Source organism: Ursus americanus, chromosome 32, assembly GCF_024610735.1.
Source record: "Ursus americanus isolate L20-20 chromosome 32, mUrsAme1.1.p, whole genome shotgun sequence".
Lineage (NCBI taxonomy): Eukaryota > Metazoa > Chordata > Mammalia > Carnivora > Ursidae > Ursus > Ursus americanus.
In genome coordinates, this window is record NC_142158.1 from 14132984 (window position 1) to 14158427 (window position 25444).

General features: G+C 37.0%; 1 protein-coding gene across 1 annotated transcript in view; it reads right to left on the reverse strand.

Annotated features, from left to right (window-relative positions):
* LOC148107318 (orofacial cleft 1 candidate gene 1 protein-like) overlaps positions 1-25444 on the reverse strand; it is a gene marked incomplete at its 5' end in the record, with an annotated part of 60642 nt that overhangs the window by 5220 nt on the left and 29978 nt on the right. Inside the window, one exon of the mRNA XM_087857900.1 lies at positions 22652-22815. Within this exon, the coding sequence (XP_087714026.1) occupies positions 22652-22815 (164 nt within the window). The remainder of the gene's footprint in view (positions 1-22651; positions 22816-25444) is intronic.

Sequence of the window (25444 nt, forward strand, 5' to 3'; positions counted from 1 at the left end):
AAAACCTGAGGCATAGAGAAGTCAACTTGCCGACGGTCACCCACTATGAAATGGAATGGCTGGAATTCAAATCCAATCTGTCTCCCCCAGAGCCTGTGATCTCATCCCCACGCCATGTCTCCAATTTCCCATTCCTTATCATACAACCAAAGAACTCCACCTAAGGGACAGTCGGTTGAGTCCAGAATCTACACCATAAAATACTACTACTACTAATAATAATAATAGTAATAATAATAATAGTAGTAGTAATAGTAATAAATAGCATAATAATAATTTACTTTTATATAGCACTTTAAAATGCTCAAAAAAACACTCTCAGATACTGTATCAAATTGGTCATTCACAACATGATGAAGTATGAAGGGCAAGTGTCATTCCTATTGTTTTTCAGATAAGAACACTGAGCTACAGAGAGGTCAGACAACTTGCTTAAGATCACATAAATAGAACACAATGCAGACGGATTCCCAGGCAAGTACATTATGATGTAACTTGGTAATGTTTTTTTCTTATGTTTTTATCACATCACAGACAGCTCATCTAGCTGGTTTATAGCTTTGAAAACAATAGGCTAAATGTCTTCAATTGTTTTACCTAAAGATATTATGACTGATTCCCACATGCTTTCTTCTTTTCCTGATTAATACACATCTTTCTTCAATCTAGAAACTAGGGAGGCCTCCCAGAGACAAGCCATTCCCTCCCCAAGAACCAAGCCCGGGATACGTCTACTACCATGGCCTCAGGTAGAACGCTGCAGATGGATAAAGATGGAACAACAATATCACCCAAGAAAAGAGACCATACAAGAACTAAAGCTCACAATTCACTTGTATATGTGTTTCATATAAAAAAAAAATTACGAAAATCACAAGGCCACTCATTAATGTGTTCTGATTACTCTGTTTCACAAATACATCAAGTTGCAAAATTTAAAGAGCCATGCAAAGTACCTTATCTCATCAAGTCAGCTGCTACTGTGTTATTGCTGACAGACCCTTGACTTTTCTCTCTGCTCTTACAATTCCCTGCACTTTCTTTACCTACATCACCTCTAGGTGTTGATCTGACCCGGACAGTCCAAACCCTTCTGGCAAGCTCTAAAATCAGCAAAACTTCCTCCCTCTGCCTGAACTACATTAATGATGGACTTACGAGATTCCTCCTGTCTGTGCTCAACCCTTGCCAAATAACGAGTCTAAAAAAAAAGTCTCAAAACTATTTTTCTCCAATACTTTCTTTATTCGCTACCTCTTCTGCAACAGAAAATAAAAATGGAAAAATTATCAGTTTCCCATCATCTTCTGCCCCTCATCACCGCTTTTCTAAATGTTTTCCCAGTCTTAATGATTTTCTTCCAATCAAAGAAAAGCATCTTTAATAAATAATAAATAAGCCAACCCTCAGGCTTTAGTATGTCACAACCAGCTCCTGGGTTAGTGTGTCATAACCTGGGGTTGAATTAACACCCTTTTCTTTCTACTTTTTTGAGCTTTTATTGTGTACCAGACAATTACCTGATGCTGAGCTCCTAAGTAGAAAAGGCAAAGTTCCCCCTTTAGGAATGTATCATTTATAGGAATCTAATCTATAAGCAAACCAATAATGAATTGCTAGGATGGAGATTTCACCAAAGCTCATTAGAACAGATGGAAAAGACCATCCAGTTTTCTCGGGAAAAGTGAACAAGGTAAATGTCTCAGAAAAAAAAGGAACAATGTGTCAGTGCCAAAGAAGCTTATTCCTGAAACTATAAAAGATTTGATAGTTGCTAGAGTATGAAGGGCTAAGGACAGGAAAGCAGGAGGTCAAGTTGGAAAAATTGACAAGGATCAGAGAACAAAAGATGTCGAATACATATCAATGTAATTTTGAGTTTTACCTTTCTTTCTTTTAAAACTCTTGAGTGCCTCTGATGTGCTAGGCATTGTAGATGAAAGGAAACGATTGCTGGTTTCAAACCGGGGAAGAGCTAATCAGATTGTCATCTTAGAAAGAATCTCTGGCAGCAGTGTGGAGGGCCGATCACAACACAGAAAGGTGAGTAAAGAAGGTATAGCCACAGTGAGGGGGCAGGTGCTGTAGCTTTGGGGATGTGGCAATGGGGCGGGAGAGGAGGAGCAAGATTAGAGAAACGCGTGGGAGGTGAATGAATAGGACCAGGTGGTTGATTCAATTAAAAAAAAAGGTAGTAACTGAGGATGACGTCCAGATTCCTAGCTGGGAAAACCACATAGAGGATGGTGTAATTTTCAGTAAGATAAAGGAGGGCTGAGCTGGGAAGGGAAAAAGAAGTGGGGGCATCTGATGATCATTTTGGTTTTTGGTTTTTGATTTCGAGAGAGAGTGTGTATGCATGTGAGAAGGGGGAGGGGCAAGGGAACAGAGAGAAAATCTCAAACGGACTCCATGCTGAGCACAGAGTCAGAGGCGGGGCTTGATCTCATGACTTGAGATCATGACCAGAGGTGAAATCAAGTGTCAGTTGCTTAACCGACTGAACCACCCAGGCGTCCCTGATGACTGATCTTAAAGGCAGTTTAATATACAGCTCTGGAGAGCAGGATGGAGATGTGGATTGGAGATATAAATTGAGTCTTCAGTGAAAAGCTAAAGCTGATGGTCATGGATGAGATGACCCACAGGAAACATGCAGAGCATGAAAAGAATTGGTTAGAAGAGTTCTAGAAAAAGATTTTAAAGATACACTGAAAAGGAGGAGTTTTCAGAGCTGTAAAAACCAAGCAATAATGGAGTTTTAAAAAGGCAAAATGCTTCTAATGTTTTGAAACCAATAGGTCAAAAGAAAATCAAATCGAATATCAGTTGACTTGGCAATTGGGGATCATAGAAACAGGAACAGTCTCGGTCATTAAAAACGAAATATCAGCAAGTTGAGAGAAGGCTAAGAGGGTAAAGAAGCGGAGAAAGCAAAGGTAAGTTAGTCTTTTTAGTTTGGGGATGAGGATAATAAATATTGACGGCCATAGGGAAAAAAGGATGAATGGTCAAGAACGAGTTGTTATTCTGTTTGTTTTTAGGAGGCCAAAGCTGGATCCATTAGCCTACTGGGGCTTTTGTTTGTTTTTGTTTGTTTGTTTGTTTGTTTGTTTGTTTGTTTTTAAACTGAGGAAGATTTGAAATAATAATTTGATAGAGAGAAAAATCAAAGGAAGAGTTTGAAGATACAAGAGAGACTTTTGCTTCCACTCTAAGACATAAAAAGCCTCAAGAGAATGTCTCTCCCTTCCTAAAAATAAAACAAAGTAGCATAATCTACAAAACAATAGGGTTTTTTAAAGGTCATTTGAGAGCTGAGGTCACAAAAAAACATGATCAAATGAAACCCAGAAAATTATTATTCTTTTCTAGAGGAAGAGTCTTATAGCTGCTTTTGTCCTCACAGAGCACTAGTATGAGGTGGAAGCTGCCATAGACATGGGGGTATAAAAACACAAGTATTTCCCTAATTTTTATCAAGCCAGGAGTGGGCCAGCATGAAGTTTTAGAAGTCCTCGGAGTTTCAAACAAACAAACAAGATGTACATCCACCCACCAATTCTTTTCCATGGGTCCTCACTGAGTAGTTATAAGAAAGATTAGCAGCAGGACAGGAGAGCAGAGAGAGACTCGCTGTGCCCAAAGCGTATGACACAAAAGCTACGGAATACTGAAGGCAGAGCAGGAGACTAAGAGAAGTCAACAACTATTCAAGCACCTTCATGGAGTAGTCAGAGGAGGGACAGAAATGCTAAGAGAGACCACTTCCCCCACGTTGCAAATACACAGAGTCTGTTGACGGGCAGATGAGGGCAGGAAAATTGAAACAAAAACCCTAGCACTCAGATCAGAAGCCCCACTTAAAGGAAGGCTCTGGTTTTATCATCAAGAATTTGAGCACCGTGGTGAGTTAATCTACCCAATGCAATCACACAACCCAGACCTCCTGACTGAGGGCTTGCAGACTGAGTCAACTCCAACACTCATAACATGACAAAGGAAGAAACATTTCTTTTTTTGGCAGAAATGTTATTTATTTTAGTATCCCTTTTTTTTCTCACAGAATTTCAGCATTCAATTAAAAACAAAAAATAGACAAGATGCAAAGAAGCAGGAGAGCATGACCTATTATCAAGACAGGAAGCAGTCCGTGGAACCACTCCCAGAGATGGAGAGGATGCTGAAATTAGCAGGTGGGGAACTGCATAATAAGGCTAAAAAATAAGTTAAAGGGTCCTGTTAAAAAAGATGAACAAGTTTCATGAGCAGATGATGAAGACTACAAAAGGTCAAGTGGACATTTAAAAAATAAATAATAGGGGCACCTGAGTGGCTCAGTCAATTAAGCTTCTGACTCCTGATTTTGGCTCATGTCATGATTTCAGGGTCATGAGATCAAGCCCCACGTTGCGCTCTGTGCTGACATGGAGACTGCTTAAGATTTTCTCTCTCCCTCTCCCTTTACCCCTTCCCTCCTCTCTAAAAATAAATGAATGAATGAATGAATAAATAAACAAATAAAGCTATCAATGATCAAAAACTCTTTCAGTGGACTTAGCAAAATGAATTGGGAGGAGGGGGACAATAAATAAAACTAAAGATAGGTTAATATAAATGCAAATTCAAGGAGGAAAAAAATATCATATAAATAAAGTCAGCATCCAAGATCTGTGAAATATTATCTTACAGTCTAACACACAAAGAGTCCCAGAAAAACAAGAGAGGAAGAATGGGGCAGAAGAAATATTTGAAGAGGTAATGGCTAAGACTTTTACATAATTAATAAAGGACCAAAACCACAGACCAAAGAAACCCAGCCAACTTCATGCAGTAAATATACAAAGAAAATCAAATTTAAGGATCATCAGAAGTAAACAATGAAAACCAAATAAAGAGAAATATCTTGAAAGTCCCCAGATGAAAAGACACATAGTTGATTCTTATTGATTGTGGTAGTTATGTTCAATAAAGTCACTGCACACACTGAATTAGTGAATACTGAACCGTTGTTCCTAGGGAACATATGGGGTTAGGTGTCTGTGAGCCTCTGGTCACATTTCAGCAATAGAAACACTACCTGTTACATAGAGTCATTGCCAACATTCGTATAAAACAAGGCTGTCTCATTACACAAACCTCCTTTACCACATAACCTTTCCTCATGTAAAACTTAGCTGGTATTTCTAAAATTCTTCCACAGCCTCCTGATCTACAGCACCTGCCCTGCCTGCAAGTTGAACATTTTTCACATTGAATCAGCTTTTGAAACATGTAAGTAGGTCAGCACTAACGGAGGTAGGTTTAACACATCCTTGAACCTAGGAAACATGACAGCAAATTAATCTGGTTTTTCATCTCAGCAAAATATCGCCTATTATGCTTTTTAAATAAGTTGTCATCTCCTGAATCCACAAATTTAGCCACTTTTCTATCTTTTCTGTAGCTTCATTACCCAGTGTAGAAGTCACTTCAGCATTCTCCGGAGCAGCCTCATGCAGAGTAGGTGAATTTCCTCTTCCTTTTCCTGGATGTACTGTATTTTTGATTCATTAATATTCAACTCACAGTCAATGGCGCTACAACCCACATGTGAATGAAGCTTATATAAAATACATAATTTCTCCATAAGGCATATCACAGCCTTCTTATGCTTAGGAAGACTAGACAGACTTAACTACATGTGGGGACTATTTGAGACAGTGAAATCACCAAAAAAAAAAAAAAAAAAAAGGAAAGAAATGCAAAAAATGTGGCATTAAATAGACCACCAAAAGTACCCTTGTTTAAATATGAGAGCTGAAAGAAGAAAGTGGGGCATTGCCTTGTCCAACCACAGCTGGGAACTTGCACATCAGGTGACTCAAATTTTTCACCACTTTTCACATGTTCATGAATTACAACAAAAGTGCCACAGTGATTGATATGGAAGTTACAAATAAATTTCAACAAGTAAGTGAATTTCCAAATCAGGACAATTAACTGGATTTCATATACGGAAACAATAGTAAGAATGAAAGCCAGTTTCATAAATGAGACAATGGGGTCCAGAAGACTATGGAATGCATATTTTAAGTGCTGCAAGAAAAACTTAGTCTAGAAGTCTATATTCAACAAAAATATCCTTCAAAATGAAAGCAAAACAGAGATATTTTCAACCAAATGAAATTGGAAAAAATTCACTTAAGGCAGCCCTGCAACATAAGAGTTATCAAAAGGAGTTCCTTATCTGACTAGAAATACCAGATGGAAATCCAGTTTTCCAGGAAAGAATAAAAGACACCAGAAATAATAATATGGTGGTAAATACAAAAGATCTTTATATTACCATTTTTATTTTTAAAGATATATGTGTCTTTCCATTTCTTAAAGAGCCTATTAACTTTTTGAAGCAAAATTATAATAATAACAATGCTTTGGAGGTCATAGCATTTATAGAAATAAAATATGTAAGACCAGGAGCACAAAGCATGGGAGGTTCACAATTGGAAGTATGCTATTGTGAAGTGCCTAAATATTCCGTGAAACAGTGAAATATTTTTGAAGGCAGACTGTGGCAAGTTAGAAATACATTCTGTAATCTCTAGAACAACTAAAGAAAAAAAAACTCTAAGGAGATATGATAAAAAACATCAACAGAATAGATAAAATGGATCCATCACCAAAAAAAAAAAAAACCTCTCCAAAAAAGCAAGATAAGAACAGAACAACAAAGAGAAAACAGAACAACAAAGAGAAAACGGAACAGTGAAGAGCAGACAAGATAAATAGAAATCAAATAACAAGATGATATATTTAGACTCATATATATTAGTGATTTCATTAAATGTAAATAGTCTAAAATATCCTTATACAAAGACAGAGATTGTTATACTAAATAAAATAACAAGACCATAGTATATGTTGTTAACATGAAACACATTTGACATAAAATTTTGAAAATAAAGGAATGAAAAAATGTAAACTATGTAAATGCTATGCAAAGAATCAGATATATAAAATATAATATAAAAGAATCAGATGTATGATATATAATATAACCAGATTGGCTATATTACCATCAGGCAAAATACCTTCAGAAGAACAGTATGAGCAGAGCCAAAGAGGGGTATTTCACAATGATTAAAAGGGAAAAAATAATAATCTTAAAGGTGTAGGCATATAATGATAAAGCTTCTAAACATATGAAACAACAGTTGACAGGACTAAAGGGAGAGATAGACAAATCCATAATCTTACTTGGAGAATGTAATACTTTTCAATGACTCATAGAAGAAGACACACACACACAAATCAGTAAAAATGTAGAAAATTTTAGCAGTGCTATTGAACAACTTGATTATTTGACATTTACAGAACATTACACAGAACAGCATAACATACAGTCTTCCCAAGCGCAGGTGGAACGTTCAATAAGATAGGCTGGGTCTTAAAAGAAGTTGCAAAAAATTTCAAAGGATTAGCCTAATACAGAGTATTTTCTCTGTTGACAACTATATTAAATTAGCAATTAACAACAATAAGAGATCTAGAAAAATTTCCCAAATATTTGAAAATTAAACAGCATGCTTCTAAAGAACCCATAGGGCAAAGGGGAAATTGTAAAATATGTTAAAATTGTAAAATAAAATAAATTTTAAAATATATATGACTATAGTATGCCCAAATCAGTGGAATGGACCAAAAAAGTACATCAAAGAAAATTTATAGCTTTTAGATTCTACATTGTGAGAGAGAAGTCTAAAGTTTAAAATCCGTGATGTATGCTTTCACCTTAAGCCTTTAAAAAAAAAGTTTAAAAAGTGAACTAACCCCAAAGTAAGTAGATGGTGGTATAATAAAGTCTCACTCTTCTTTTGATGTTTGACTGTCGACACTTTTCAGTCTTTCTCCTCCCTCCCTACTTCATAGGTGGGCAAGCTATTAGGAAAGACTAGGTACTTACTCTCTCCCTTGTTGTCAGTGGGAAGTTCAAACCATGCCAGCAGCCCCACCACCTAAACACAGTAAAAGCCAGGCGTCTCCTCTCCCTACACTCTCAAGCCATTCTTAGGTCTACTTGTGCACCTGTCCTGTTCTCCCCAGAAAACCTCATTATATGAGTAATAAACCTTTTCATACCCTCTTGGTGTGTGTATGTGAAACCATCAATCTCGATATCTGATGTAAATTGGGGGTGGGGGGGTCCACACCTGTGGGGTAATACAATAAGGAATAATAAAGATAAGGGAAGAAATCAATGAAGTAGAAAGTGAACAAATAATAGACAAAACCCAAAAGGTAAAAAAAATCAGTTCTTGAGAAGATTATGAAGATGAAAATAAAATAATCACTGGTTTAGAATGGTATGGAAGGAAAATGGGGAATTTGAAGAGTAGGGGAGAACTTTGACCCAGAGTAAAGAAAAATGAATTAGTTTTAGGATCAGGGATACTTCTTCCACTGAGAAAGCTTATTTGATTCACCTTTTTCTCTTTGAAGGCTTCACAATATAATATACACATCGAGTCAAAATAATTTTAAGCAAGTCATGCAGTGTTTTGTATATGTAACCATGTTATTTTAATCAGTGTTCTTAACTGAGGAAAGTGTGGAGGGAGTCAAGCTCCCACCACCCACCACTTTCAAAGCAACCTTTGAAAATCACCTAGAAGGCTTTTCAAACTGTGCTCTCCTGTTATTTTACATTTGTCACTCTTCCACCTCCTACACTGACAAGGCCCTTGCCCTGGGAAAGAATCAGGGCAGAGGTGAGTCTCTATCAGCAGTGCCAGAAAATCAGTTCCCTTAGGACTGTTCCACAGAAAAATTTGAGCACCGTTTCCTAGCAGGAATTATAGTCCTGAGTTCCTCAAAGCACCACCTGAGCACCATGTGCAGCAGAATCTTCTAGACTTACTTGAAATGTGGATTCCTGATCATACTCCAAACCCAACAAAAAGCCCACATCTCAACATGCACCCCAGGTGGCCTTCACGCTCACGAAATTTTAGAAATACTAATGTAAAGTATATTATGATATTTCAGGAATTTGGGATTACCTGCTATCCTTTTCATGACCACTGTACTCAACCGTAGGGTAGTGTCATTAACATTTTAGAACCAAGGAGAAACTTACAAACGATCACATTCCCTTGAATTATGTAAATTTGAAAACCAAGGTCCAGATGGCTTGACTGTTTTGTCCAAGTAATACAGAGCTAGTCCGAGCTTCGGGACCCAGAACTCACATCTCCTACCCATAAAAAGTTAATTCCCATCAACTACAATTATAATATTTTATTTGTAATCTTATGCTGCCACAAATAATGGACTTGAAACCAAATAGAAATTTAATGAATGAAAAGACTGAAAAATAAAGGTCTCTTCATGCAATTATAGGCCATCAAGCACTGCTGGAAGTCACATGGTCCGTCACAAGAGAGGTTTGGACAGCCTAAAGGACTCATCAATTCTCTTCCTGCTCTGAACTTCTGAAAAGGCATGAACTTCTATGTATTCACATTCCAAACTGTTACTTAATAGAGCACATGAAGGGCTTTAACCGTGGGCTGCCACGTTTTGATCTTCATTTTTAGTCTTTCCACCAAAGGAATTTGTAGGAGATCACCTTTAGAGTCATTTGCTCTGCCTGGGGGCTATTTACTCTATTTGATTCATTTTTGAAAATATTGTTATATCCAAAGGCAAAAAAAAAAAAAAAAAGATGAAGGCTTGTTTCAGGTTTATTTATGTAATTTTGTACAGATTAAATTAGTTAAGCAGAAATTATGCTGGCTAAAATAGATCTCTTGGTCTCTAAATCAACAGTAGAAAATTGCTTCTTAAAAATAATTTGAATGACATCCTGCTTAAATATCTTTTAGTCAATTCTATCAAGCATGAGGCTTGAGTTTTAAAGGTCCTAAAGGAAAGCCGTGAGGAATGAAAGGATCCACAGATACAAAGATTAGAAAGAATATTCATGTGTACTCTCCTATAACAAAATGCTACAGTATCCACCTCAAATAACAGAATGAAAGAAATTCTGAAGAGTCAAGAGTAAAGGGGTATCTGGGAATTCAAGGTAAAAAGTGAGGAGAGAAAAGTAAGATCTCAGCTTCAATTACTTCACCTGAAACATCGGGGTCATTACACCTGCCTCCCATGGTTTTGTACAAAAAACAAACTAAGTCATGAAAATTCCTGCCCCAGTGCATGGCACATTAATTTAATAAATCAACATGAACCAATCTAACATTTTAAAAAATTTACATATGGAGGCGCCTGGGTGTCTCAGTTTGTTAAGTGTTTGACTCTTGGTTTCAGCTCAGGTCATGATCTGGGGTTTGTGAGATGAGCCCTGCGTTGGGCTCCGCGTTCAGCACAGGGTCTGCTTGGGATTCTGTCTCTTTCTCTCTATCTGCCCCTCCCCCCTCTTCTGTGTGCTTTCTGTCTCTCTCTAAAATAAATAAATAAATCTTGTTAAAAATTAATGTATGGTAATTGGATAAAAGTGTTTATTTTTACTTTCAATTATGAACAATATCAAAATATATAAAAGTAGAACTAATTATATAATGAATTCATCATATCCCTATTATCTAGATTTACTAATGATTAATTTTTGCAGTATTTGTTACATTTATGCACACACACATATATATGTATACACATTCACGCACAAGAAAACTGAAACATTTTAAAAGTAAATGAAAAACATTTCAACATTTCACCATTAAATATTTCAGTATCCATCTCCCAAAAAGGATGCATTTTCTTCGTAACCCTGTCATTATGACACATTACGAAACTAGCACTGAATTTTTTTTATAACAGACTTTCTTTTACAGCAGTTTAAGGTTTGTAGTAAAAATGAGCAGAAAATACAGAGCGTTCCCACATACGCCTTGCCCCACACATTCACAGCCTCCCCCCATCAACATCCCACACCAGAGTGGTCTATTTGTTAAAATCAGTGAATCTTCATTGCCATATCGTTACCACACAATGTCTATAGTTTACATTATGATTCACTCTTGGCATTGTACATTCTGTGGATTTTGACAAATTGTAGGGTCACATGTACCTATCATTACAGGATCATACAGAATAGTTTCACTGCCCTAAAAATTCTCTGTGCCCTGCCTGTTCATCCTTCCCTCCCACCTAACCCCTGATCTTATTACTGCATCTCCATTTTACTCTTCCCAGAATGTCATACAGTTGGAATCATTATGCAGCCCCTTCGGATTGGCTCCTTTCCCTTAGTAATATTCATTTAAGATTTCTCCATGTCTTTTCAGGGCTTGATAGCTCATTTCTTTCTAGTACTAAATAATATCCTGTTGTCAGGATATACCACGGTTTATTTATCCATTTACCTATTGGAGGACATCTTGGTTGTTTCCAAGTGGGAAATTACAAGTAAAGCTGCTATAAATATCTGTGTGCAAGTTTTTGTGAAAATACAAGTTTTCAACTCATTTGGGTAAATATCAAGAAGAGGGATTATTGGGTCATGCAGTAAGAGTATGTTTAGTTTTTTAAGAAACTGCTAAACTGTTTTCCAAAGTGGCTGTACCATTTTGCATTCCCACCAGCAAAGAATGAGAGTTCCCATTGTTCCACATCCTCACCAGTGTTTCATGTTGTCACTGCTTTGAATTTGGCCAGTCTAATAGGCAGGTAGTGGTATCTCGTTGTTGTTTTAATTGGCATGCCCCTAGTGACATATGACATTCAGCATTTCTTAATATACCTATCACGTCATTCATTTCCTTATTGTTGAGTTTTAAGAGTTCTTTATATATTACGGTTAATGGTCCTTTTTCAGAAATGTCTTTGGAAATATTTTCTCCCATTCTATGGCTTGTCTTTTCATTTTCTTAATACTGTGTTTCACAGACTAGAAGTTTTTAATTAAGTTCAGCTTATAAATTATTTCTTTCCTGGATCATGCCTTTGGTGCTGTATCTAAAAAATTATCACCATTCCTAAAGTCATCTAAACTGTCTCTTATGTTATCTTCTAGAAATTTTATGGTTTCGTATTTTACATTTAGGTCTATGATCCATTTTGAGTCAACTTCATGAAAAGTGTAAAGTTTGTGTCCAGGTTCTATTTTGTATTGGGGTGTTTTTTGTTTTTTGTTTTTGTTTGTTTGTTTTGTTTTCCAGCACCATTTGTAGAAAAGACTTTCTTTTCTCCACTGCGTTTTTTCTTCCTCTATCAAAACTCAGTTGACTATATCTGTGGATATTATATTAGTGGATATTATATTAGTGGACTATATCTATTTCTGGTTTCCTTATTATGTTACATTGATCTTTCTTTCACTTACTTTCTTTCACAAAGTCCACACTGTCTTGATTACTCTAACAGCTAATTTTTTCATATCTTCTAATATCCTGTCTATACTCCAATTTCTTTGATTATCCCAGAAACAGCTCCGGAAAAAAAATGGTTTTTTGGAGATAGTTCATTTGTGAGAAAATTTTAAGAACCTAAAAACAAAAATGGACAATGGAAGAATGTTCATAAAGTCCAAAACTTTCCAGAAAATACATCATTTTCTGTGACTGAAATGTAAAATAGAATAAATCCACCCTACACAGAAAAAGAAGATCTCAATGAAATAAATGTACCACTCCAGCAATAATTATTTTTGAAAACAATTCAATCTGAATGAAGGGTAGTCAAGATTTTTCTATACTAATTTTGCAACTTACCATCAATTAAATCCGAAATTCTACCTCATAGCTTCAAGGCCTTGACATCTCACGTATGACTAGTACATTACAAATTTATATGGAGAGTAGGAATTTATGTTCTTAGCAACATGCCTTTTTTCAGGTCATAACATCTCAAGGGTTTCTGCAGGAATAAAATGAGTTCCTGTACAGTAAAACCAATGCCTGTCCCAAAGTAAGTGCTATAAAAGTATTGTCAATGATTATAAGATAGAATAAGATCTTTAATTTAATATGTATATGAATCTTCTAGAAGGTCTGTGTTAAATTTATATACTCTAGGGCTCCTATCACAGAGATTTTTGAGACAGAAGGTATGCGTTAATTCTCAGGAATGTGCATTCTAATTAATCAGCACCTCAGGTATCCTGAGAGAGGTCAATAGACCACATTTAAATAAACAGTATTATTGAGTTTTATCTGAAGAACACAAGAGATGAGGATGAGAGAGAATTGATATGTCATAAAAACAAAATGGATAGTATGAGAAAAAGAGGGCCTCAGCAAAAAACAAGGAAATCAATGGTCAAGATCTAAGGTCTACTACGTATAAAACTGTGATATACTTAGAAAATGGGGCATAGGGACAAAGACATAAAATACAAACTCGTGTGTGTGTGTGTGTGTGTGTGTGTGTGCGCGCGTGCACACAAACAAGGTAATGCCTGTTCTTAGAGACTCTGCCACTCGCTCCGCAAGTATCCCAAGACCCAAGCCTTTGAAAATTTAAATAACCATAACAGAACAAAGGAACGATGTAAAAATAATCACGGAAAAGAGAAATTTTCATTCTCCCCATAAAGCACACAGGGAGGGGTTTTTTGAGACAAATTTTAAAGAAAATTTGATTTGCCATCTTTTGAGTGTCAATTCCAATTGTAACTGAGAAGTCAGCTTTTGAAAAATAATAATAATAATGCAGGGTCCCTACCCTCGACCTTCATTCAGATGAGCATTGCGATGAACCAGAATACAATGTATCTTTTAATGTTTTTCAAAATCAATGGATGAAAAAGATTAATATTTGATGGACTAAACATATATAGATGTGGAGATTTATATATGTAATTGTTTTCTTTTTTTTCTATTAGTAATTAATGTGAATGGTTTCATAGAAAATGTACATACACTATTTCCTCACAAAGAAGAAATAGAAACACAGGGAAGGCTGAAGGAAATGCCCCAATATGAAGTGATTTAAATGGGTAGCTGTGGAGGGCTCTCCATCACTAACAGAAGAAAGGATTCAAGTAAAAGCTAAATGAAAAATATGCTTTTAAAAGCCGTATTATTTCTGAGTATTACAGAAAGTATCTCCGCAATCTCTGAGAAGCTACTGGCTTCTTCTGAGTACTGTTTGTTCTAATTGTCTCTGGCTTATAGATCATAGCCCTGATACTGTCACCAAAGCATTGAATGACCTTGGGATAGTTTCTTGCAAAACTCGGTTTCTCTGTTTACGAAATGAGGGTAGTAATCCTTGACACCCTCAGACTTCACTGAGGTATTTCAAAAATTAATGAGTCACGAAGGCTTTGAGCTGCTCTGATCAAAGGCGCTGTATATAACTACAAAGAATTGTTATTATTTACCAGTAGCCCCTTTTTATTGTGCCACTAATGAGGATTGTGGTCAGCAATAACTTATTAAAGGGAAAAGAGAGGTGAAAGTTAAGAAGGCTGTTTCTGTCCATATTCAGATATTATTCTTGTTAATATTAATTGGTGTTATGCAGACATATTGAAAATGGGCTTCCTGTAAGTCTAACAGTTCCTGTTTGGAAGTCTTTGTACCTACCCAACATCCTGGGTTTAGAGGATTGCACATACTGGGTTTTTCTTGGATGTGTGTAAATTATACAGAGAACTCATGTTTCAACAGACTTGGTACCTAGGACTCAGCATCAAAAGTTCTCATTAAGATGATTTTCTTATATATACCTCCTTTCATTTTAATAATCCTTAAGCAATTTCACTGATAAATCTCTCTGTCTCTCTCTCTCACACACACGCTCACTTTTTTTGCTCCTCGATTTTCTTTGGAAATGAGGTCATCCAAATTTTCACTTCAAGAAGCTAAGAGTCAAGTAGTTAGGTTTTGCTGGAAATTTTCAATCCCAGGAATAAATATACATGTGTTTTCTGTTTCTTCTCAAACAGTACCATTCTATATTCTTACACATTAGACCCTCAGAGCGAGCAACTGAACCAGCAAAGATGGTACACATTCCACACGTTTGAAAAGATTTCTTCCTTTCCACATTGATAGATGGCACAGAATCAGGATGGTACCAATCAGATTTCAAATGATTGAAGAAAAGTTTCTAAATATGAACGATAAAGTAGGCAATTTTATTTTACTTTGTCCCTCCTAAAAGTCCATGCCAAAAATCTTTTTCCAGCAATATTTAGAAGCACTTTAGGTCTCTGATAGGCAAGAAGGAGTGCAACTTCTCAGAGCCTTGGCAGTCCACCTGTCTCTGAGCAGCCTTCTTTCTCAGCCTGAGGCCTCTCTCCTATCCAAAGCTCTCTCCTAAAATAAACAGAGCACTTCAGCTGAAACATTTGTGAAACAAGTACATTCTTCAGGACTCGGGGTAAATGAATTTTTCATGAGCTAAGATCTATGCACAAAAGTTTTCATGAAAACCTAGTATTTTTTAAGGACGAGTTCTACAGACTGAATTGTGTTCCAGCAAAATTCATATGTTTAAACCTTAATCCCCAGTGTGACCGTAGTAGAGATGGGGCCTTTGGGAGATCATTAAATTTTGATGAGGTTGTGAGGGTAGAACCTTCATGACGGGATGACTGCCCTTATAAGGAGAGCCAGAAAGTTTGTGTTCTCTCTCTCTTTCCCCACCATGTGAAGATACAGGGGAAGGCAACCACCTACAAGCCAGGGAGAGGAATCTCTCCAGAAACCAACCACACTGGCACTCTGATCTCAGACTTCCAGCCTCCAGAAGAGTGGGAAAACAAATGTCTGTTGTTTAAGCCACCCAGTCTGTGGGATTTTGTTATGGCACCTAGAGTTAACAAATACAAAGAACAGTAGCAACAGGTTGTAATGACTTTGTTTAGTCTTAACATATAAAAATTCTATTTGGATTCATGACCTTATAAAGATATGTTAGGAGGTGAATGGTTCAGATATTTTGCAAGTATTCCTTTATTCAATATACTGTGTATCAAATGCCCATTCAATAAATATCTAATTAGCAAATATTGAACTCCGGGATGGGGGTCGGGTAGAAAGATGCACAAACAGGACAAAGCTCCCAACTTCAAGGTGACCGGAGCATGATAGTGATATGTCACTTACTCAGAGAATAAGAGATAAGATGTGACAAGAGAAGAACACAGTGAGCTTCCTAAAAAAAAAAAAATAGTAGTGGAATGTGACTAACTACAGATTGTGGAGAAGAATTTTATTTTTAGGGGCGCCTGGGTGGCACAGCAGTTAAGCGTCTGCCTTTGGCTCAGGGTGTGATCCCAGCGTTACGGGATCGAGCTCCACATCAGGCTCTTCCGCTATGAGCCTGCTTCTTCCTCTCCCACTCCCCCTGCTTGTGTTCCCTCTCTCGCTGGCTGTCTCTCTCTGTCGAATAAATAAATAAAATCTTTAAAAAAAAGAATTTTATTTTTAATGTGGTATGTATTGGGGGAATGACAGTCCTTTTTAAAAGTGAAAGAAGGTATATAAGGTATGAATTCAATAGGAGGTAGTGTAAAATGCTAGCCAATTCTTTTTAATGCTCTGTATTTTCAAAAATAACAGAATTATTATTTTGCAATTCATTCTTTCTTGGATATTATTTTACCAGCTTAACTGCAAGGAATGTCATGGAGTCTTTAAGCTACCATAAACATGTCTCAACTTTGTTTTTGTTTTGGGCATTTTGGGGGGGTTTTTGGTTTTATCAAATACAAGATGAAATAGTGTTATCACTCACTTCATAAAATATATCGGTCCACATTCCCTATAGAATAATTTAAAGGATGTCAAAAGCACTTAATTGGTCAAGAATGTCACTTCCTCCAAAATACCAGATAAATGACAGAAAATTTTACATTAAAAAGCCATCTTCTTTGAATACTATGAACTGCCACTAGCAATAGAATCTAATGGTTACGACCATCTGTTTGAATTCAGGCTCAGCAACTTAGCCACAAACCTTCAATTAGCCTCTCTGTGCCTCATGTTGCTCTTTTATAAAATGAAAATAATAATTTGTTCTTAAGGCAGTTGTGAGGTTAAATTATGCAAAGTATTTAAAATAAAATCAGTAGGTATACAACAAATGTTCACTACTGTATTATTTAAGAGCCTTTTTCTGATTTGGATGCCATTTCTTTTTCTTATCTAATTGCTCTGGCTAGGACTTCCAGTACTAAATTGAATAGAAGTGGCAAAAGTGGACATTCTTGTCTTGTTCCTGATCTGTGAGGACAAGCTTTCACCTTTTCACCATTCACTATGATGTTAGCTACAAGCTTGTCGTAGATGGCCTTTATCATGTTGATGTACATTTCTTTATACCTAATTTGTTGAGATTTTTATGATAAGTGAAATAAGCTAGACAGAAAAAGACAAATACTTTATGGTATCTCTTATATGTAGAATCTAAAAAAAAAAAAAAAAAAGTCAAATTCATAGAAACAGAGTAGAATGGTAGTTGCCAGGGGTGGGGAACATGAGAAATGGGGAGATGTTTATCAAAGGTACAAACTTTCAGTTATAAGTTGAGTAAGTTCTAAAGATCTAAGTATAGCATCGGGACTATAGTTAATAATACTCGATTGTATGCTTGAAATTTGCTAAGACAGCAGATCTTAAGTATTCTCACGAAAACAAACAAACAAGCAAAAAAAGTATACCAAATCATCATATTTTGCACTTTAAATATATTACAATTTTATTTTTCAATTATACCTCAATAAATCTGTAAGAAATAAAAGAGCCTTTTTCTCTATTCTATGACATAAATATTTTTAAATATAATTGAGATGATACGTATGAAAGTACCAAATCCTAACACTCTACATAGTGACATTCGACTGTATTAGGGAACTTTTATATTGGAGAACATTAATATGCTAATGATATCCGTGATAATTTTGCCCTATCAGTTATCTACAGCATTCACTTATTTATTCATTCATTCATTCATTCATTCAAAAATGAGATATACTTTATGTTTTCTGCCAGGCTTTGTACATGGTGTTGAAGATTTTTTTTAAAAAAAAAGGACTTTGATGTAAAGAAGCTTATGGAATAAAGCATAAGTATCTTGACTTATTTACTTAAGTACTACTGTTAAGTATTAAACATCATATATGGGGGTTTCTTTCTCTTGAACATAGTGTAGCATTCTCATTTCTGTCTTATTCAGCACAAATTTTCATTTGCTGATATATAACAGAGGGCTGAGTTTCTGAAGGAAATTTGGTTGTATAAGCAACTTTATAAGAGAATGGGAAGTGTTGGGCAAAGAAGAGAGTAGAATTATTAAGTAATTTGTCAAACTGATGCTGTTTTGTTTTACAAACATATGAAATAAAATCATGTTTTGTGTGGCATTCTCAACATGATGAAATTGCAAAAAAAAAAGTTATATAAAAAGTAGCATGCTTTGCTCTCAAACAACAAACAAGAAACCCTTTCATCAACTTCTGTGTCTCAGTAATGTCGATTTGTCTTACTAAGATGAGAGGATATCTGGTCAAAATGCTAACTGACAGCCACTGCCTTGAACTTTGAGCAAGCTTGATCGTTGGTTGTGGTGGGCTACATATTGATAAAAAATAAAGGGGAATGGCTAGACATGTCAGGAACCACTGTACTACAATTTGAAACACAGGAGTTTAGATATATTTTAATAGGAACTAAAAATCTAGGGGCTCCTGGGTGGCTCAGTTGTTAAGCGTATTCCTTTGGCTCAGGGTGTGACCAGGGTTCTGGGATCGAGCCCCACATTGGGCTCCCTGCATGTTGGGAGCCTGCTTCTTCCTCTCCCACTCCCCCTGCTTGTGTTCTCTCTCTCGCTGGCTGTCTCTCTCTGTCAAATAAATAAAATCTTTTTTAAAAAATCTTGTGAATCACAGCAAAAAAAGATAAGATGTAAAATAAAACTCAATGAAAAAAGTAACAACTAATAATATTTTTTGTTTTGTAAATCTCTTTTCTCTTAGAGGTGCTGATAAAATGTGAACTGACAGTAAGTAAATAAACAATTGATTGTGGCTGCATTAGATAAAGATTTTCAGAGCAAAGATAACATCACTGAAATGTGTTTATTCATTCTAGAGGGTAACCTGCTGCTCCTTCAATGCCAATCTGCTTTGGCAAGAATGCCTCCATCTGAAACCTTTTGTTTCCTGAACATTCTGGGATGTTCAGAACATACGCCAGGTAACTACTGAGCAGTTGAAAAATAAATACATGAAATGGAGGCTAAGTAAGGAAAAATCAGAGTGCCATAAGTTGGACAGTAAATTTTTCTTATATAGATTTAACCACGTATTAAAACTGAAAAGGATTCCATCAGGTTTTTAATTTGTAAAATTGTATTTCTGCTCTGTAGAACCATCTCTCCCACTTGTCACAAGAGGGCATTTTCCCTACCTGCTTCAGAAAAGGCACTAAATGTGGCAGATGCTTACAAACTACAGACCATGGCAGTGTCCTTACGGTTTCCCTTGAATTAACATGTGGAAAGACATTACGGTGGTGGTTGTTTTTTCACTATGAAATAATGTTCGCACTCTTGTTCTATTTATCTTTATAATTTTATTCATTATATCTTAATTTGTATTTATGCTTAATGTAATATTTAAGGAGTGATAGATAAGTTACTGTATTGATGAAGTAATAAAATAGAAGTTTAGCTCATACAGATCTACTTAGTGATTTTTTAAAATCCATTGTATCTCAAAAAGTTTATGTGCTAAGCGCAGAGTAGAAAATATACTGGTTAATCTGTTCAAGTGTTTTATGACAGCCATCTTTTATTTATGGAGATTTTATTCTGGATTTTACACATCTACATTTTCTCTGATATTCAAGAGTGAGGGTTCAGACTTGACCTTCACTCACGTGATGATTTGATTCAAAAGTGCCCATTGCCGGGGCGCCTGGGTGGCACAGCGGTTAAGCATCTGCCTTCGGCTCAGGGCGTGATCCCAGCGTTATGGGATCGAGCCCCACATCAGGCTCCTCTGCTATGAGCCTGCTTCTTCCTCCCCCACTCCCCCTGCTTGTGTTCCCTCTCTCGCTGGCTGTCTCTATCTCTGTCGAATAAATAAATAAAATCTTTAAAAAAAAAAACAAAAAACAAAAAAACAAAAGTGCCCGTTGCCAAATGCCAGGCAGTTAGGAAGAATTTAGAAAAGTAGGGTTAGCTGCCAGTCCACACTGATAAGCTTTTCAGAATGTCTCCCTGGAGGACACTTGGTTCAAGGTAATACGTTATTCCACCATGATCCTAAATGCTGTATTTCATTTTTAAAATCAAAACAAAAACTTGGGGTGCATGGGAGGCTCAGTTGGTTAAGTGTCTGTCTTGGGCTCAGGTCATGCTCTCAGGGTCCTAGGATTGAGCCCCAAATCGGGCTCTCTGCTCTGCGGGGAGCTTGCTTCTCCCTCTCCCCTTCCTGCTCCCCTTGCCTGTGCTTTCTCTCTCTCTCTCTGTCAAGTAAATAAATAAAATGCTTCTTAAAAATTTAAAAATAAAGAAATAAAATAAAATCAAGACAAACACAAAATAATTTTCCTTATCGTAGTATATTACACATAAATTTCTTAAAACCTCTTGAAAGCATGGCTTCCTAATTGAATAAACTAAACATATGAATTATTATTAAAATTCAGAGGAAAACCTAGCTATCTGCAACCAATTAAGAGCAAGTACATCATATAGAGTAAATATTAGGATATGTCCAGGAAAACACTTCTCTTTGGTAGCTGAAAAATAAAATTATTTTATTTTTAATTCAATACTTATTCAAAAAACAATACATTATTGTTTCCCTGGATTTCTTCTGTGATTAAATTTGTTAACGTTATGCACTTAATTGTTTAGTTTTATTTCTTACTGGATAATTCTCAGACCCAAGTCATTTCATGTCTTTCCTACAAGCTTTCTAATGTCTACAAGATATATAAAGTAGTGCAAATATTTCTAAAGAGTTTTATATACTCAGGTAACTAAATTGCCCAGCAATAACAATTAAAGTAATAGATCATCATTTGCATGACCCTTGAAATGGGACCTCTTCATTGACTCTAAGACTCAATTGACTCTCTGTTGCATGCCCCCTGCAAGCCACTGCCGCTCTTTTGGTTTTGTAGTACTCAGTCTTATTATTTTTTTTTTTTTCTACAGGATACACATCAACTGTCAGGATCTCTGTCTGTTGAGTTTTCCCACAGTGATCTCTGTACCAGACAATTCCCAGCCCAGTCCCATGACATTTTAGTAAAGGTCCTTTTCATTTCTTTTTTTGCAGTCCCAATTCTTTCATCACCCCCACATCCACACTACAGGCCACGTAATGTTGAGATGAAAAGCCATCCACCCAGTCCCCATATAAATTAATAGGTATAGACAAATAGTTTGAGGACAGAGTCACCCAACAGCTCTCACCCCTACTGAGATCTTCTCCTATCTCCATTTAAACACCTTGATTTTGGGACACCTGGGTGGCTCACTCGGTTAAGCATCTGCCTTTGGCTCAGGTCATGATCCCAGGGTCCTGGGATCGAGCCCCAGGTTGGGCTCCCTGCTCAGCGGTGAGTCTGCTTCTCTCTGTGCCCCTCCCCCCACTTGTGCTTTTTCTCTCTCTCTGACAAATAAATAAATAATCTTTAAAAAAATAGAAATAAACACCTTGACTTTCATAAGTATGAGTTCATCCTCGCAATAGCAATAAAAGTAAACATAGGTGGGGTGACTGGGTGGCTCTGTCAGTTAAGCAGTCGACTCTTGATTTCTGCTCAGGGATCTCATTGTTGTGGGATCGAGCCCCGCATCTGGCTCCACGCTTAGTGCTGAGACTGCTTGAGATTCTCTCTTACCCTCTCCCTCTCACTCTGCCCTTCCCCTCACTCCCTCTCTCTCTCTTTCTCTCTCTCTCACTCCCTCTTTCTTTCTCTCTCTCTCCCTCTCATTCTCTCTCTCTCCCTTTCTCAAAATAAATAAATAAGATCTTTAAAAAAAAAGTAAGCATAGGTAACAGTCTCAACAAATATGTAACATGGGTCATAAGAAAAGAGAAACATTAACTGCCAGGCACTTGGACACATTTTATTAATCCTCACCACAACCATAAAAGGCTTAAATTACTTCATCCTACTTTACACAGAGATTTAAATTCATATAAATATCAGAACCAAAGGTGAAAGCCATGAGCTCCAACACCACATCTGAAGTATTTCCCCGCACAGATGTTCAGGGAAATTCCTGACGCTGTGAAGGTGAGAAAGTGGAAAGTGTTGGCCTGGGAAGGGGACTACCATTTTTTCTCTCTGCGTGCCTCCTTTGTGCTGGATTCTTCGTAAATGGCTCATCTCCTCCTCCTAACAATGGGCTGAAGGAAGTACCATTCCTCTGGCGATATTTTTCCTCTTTATCCTGAATCAGCCTACCTTTCTGGCTGGGGTAAATGAAATAAAACCGGATGAAGTAAAACTAAATTGTGTGAGGGCTGGAATTGATACTGATAAATAGCATGAGTTCTGCTTGCTAAAAGGTATATGAAAAATAAGGGAAAAGTTTTGGGCAAGTCATGAATCGTGTGTTCTAGACAGGGGTATGTTTTTGAGTAAAATCAGTGGACAATGTGTAGGACTGACATTTCAGCTTGCTATTTTAAAAAGAGGGATTATCTTACATTTCTGGATATGTAAGCAATGCTGACCTGTTCCAAGGAAGAACTTCCGAGCAGCATTACACTTCTCTGCACCTGTCCTTCAGACGCCTCACTGTAGGAAGAGGTGGCTTGGCTGTCCTCTTTGCGGGGTTCGGGTCTCTTTCTGGAACTCACTGGCTCTTCAGAATCCAAAATCTCCTTGAAGCTCCCGTCTATTTACCCCAAGAAAATCACACGAAATTTGACTTGCCCTCTGTCACTTAAACATTGGCTTAACACACAGTCCTCTAACCACATTTTTTCTTGTCGGGGGTAAAGCTTCGTTTTCCATAATCTACAGTTTAGCAAGTTATCTTCTGTTTAATGTACTGGGAAATTGCTAAAGCCCAGAACAAGTTTTAAGATTAAAAAACAAGTCCAACGCCAACAACTCTTGTTCTTCCTGTCATGTTCCCAAAGTGAGTCAAGTACAAGCTCTCCATGAAAGCCTTTTTCCCACTTACCAAATACCTCCCGAAGTGTAGATACTCTGCTTTGCTGTGTGTTAATATTTCATGTTGTTTACCTCAATGTCTTATCACTTGCTCACTGTTTTGCTGAAATCAACTTGGGAGAAGCCAGAGCCCTTGGGTTCATTTTCCAAGTTAGGATCCCTGAGAACAGTTCCTGAGCTTTGCAAACACAAAGGAAGTTTATTTGGGCTGCCTTGTTTATTTGCATAGCAATGCCTGCATTTATATAAATGGTGCGTGTACTTTCCTTCTCTCTCTATCTTCTGAAAACAGTAGCATCTACAGGATGCATCTATTCATCTAGCTAGATGTACACCGTAAATATACAATAATCCTCTCTCTTCCAGGCTTGGGGAAAAAAATGCTGGAAGATAAAATATGGAATTTTCCATGTCTCCAAAGTCAGAAGTTTAACAAAAACCTAGACACTTTGAACCAAAGGAAGAGAGGTTGATGTCCAGCAAGACATGAGGTGGGGTACTGGGAAAGAGAACCGGGCTTCAGTGTCCAGCAGATTGCTGGCCTTCCTTCTTTGTCCACTGGTTTACCGTATGACCTTGCACAAGTTTTTAAACTTTCTAAGTCTCAATTGTATCCTCCTGTGCAATATGTCTGACTATATAGTACTGACCATTCTGTAAATTCCATAAGACTTTTGAAAGCTCACAAATGATTTCGAAAACCTATCAGGTGCCACCTGTAAATGTGTACCTGGGTCGTTTCCAGGATCCAAGCTGCAAAGACTTGTCAGAATGGAAAGGACATAACAGGTATAAAAGTGCATCGCTCAATGCCTAGCACACAAACACAAAAGATATTCAATATATACTTGCTGACTTACATGTTAGACTAAAAATATAGAGATCTCACTAATTTAAACATAGTGATTTTCGGTGCTTCATTTTCTGTGTCTGCATGGCTAGGCTGTGGTGCCCAGTTATTTGTTCAAACACCAGTCTAGATGCTGCCATTAAAGGTAATTTTTAAATGTGATTAACATGTACATCAGACTTTGAACACAGCAGACCCCCCTTTGTGACATGAGTGGGTCTCATCCAGTCATTTGAAAGCCTTAAGAGTAAAGATTCGAGTTTCCCCAAAAAGAAGAAACTGAGTCTCAAGACTGCAACATTATCTCTTACTTGAATCTCCAGCCTCTGCCCTGCGGAATTGTGACTCAAGACTTCAACTCCTGCCTGAATTTTATATCAACTCTTACCTGAATCTCCACCCTACCAGTATGTCCTAAGGACTTCAGACTTGCCAGCCCCCATAAATCTCTCTCGATTTCTACTGGCTCTATTGGATTCTGCTTCTCTGGGGAATCCTGCCTAATTCTTCATTCCAGTGAGGATCCCTCAAAATGAGGGATCAAGCTGGCCTGAAAATGAATCTGCTTGGTTTATAAAGACAAAAAGAAATAAAAAGTTACACAAACTGAAAGTAAAAAAAAGCTAACGGAGATGTATCTAGGCAGGAATAACATTTTTAGGGGATGCAATTCTGTAAATGGGGATTAAAAAGGCAGCCTAGGGGCGCCTGGGTGGCACAACGGTTGAGCGTCTGCCTTCGGCTCAGGGCGTGATCCCGGCGTTACGGGATCGAGCCCCACATCAGGCTCCTCCGCTGGGAGCCTGCTTCTTCCTCTCCCGCTCCCCTGCTGTGTTCCCTCTCTCGCTGGCTGTCTCTCTCTCTCTGTCAAATAAATAAATAAAATCTGTAAAAAAAAAAAAAAAAGGCAGCCTAACCTTCAGGATTGTTAGAAGGTTTGAGTAAGTTAATACTTACCCTATTTAGAATTGAACAGTGCCTAGGACAGTGCCAGCACTCAGCAAATGTTTAGCCGGTAATTATTTTTTTCATCATTGTCAATTATCTTATTTTCTGTGTGTGCTTATGATGTCTGTCCATGTATTAATGAATAATTTAATCCCCATAACTACTGCATTGTGGAAGGGATAATACATCCATTTGGCAGAAATGGCAAAGAAAGGCTAAGAATTGGGGTGACGCAGTTACCAAATGGTGAAAACTAAGCATAAATTCAATAGAAAAATGAGTAAAAATATAGAGGACTCAACCATGAGCCCCGTCTCCTCAAGAATTTTAAAGAATTATTTAAATAAGGAAGAGACAATGATCATTTGAGAAGAACTAAGCATACACTGAGGGAAAAAAAAAGCTTAATAGAATGATTCCTCATGAATTTAAATACACGTGACTACAACAATTTACACTTAATGCTTTGGTAAAATCCCCAGTGTGGTTCTGGCATGAATTGATATGTGTTAACCTAAGAATTTAGATTTCAGTTTTTAAGGGATTACCT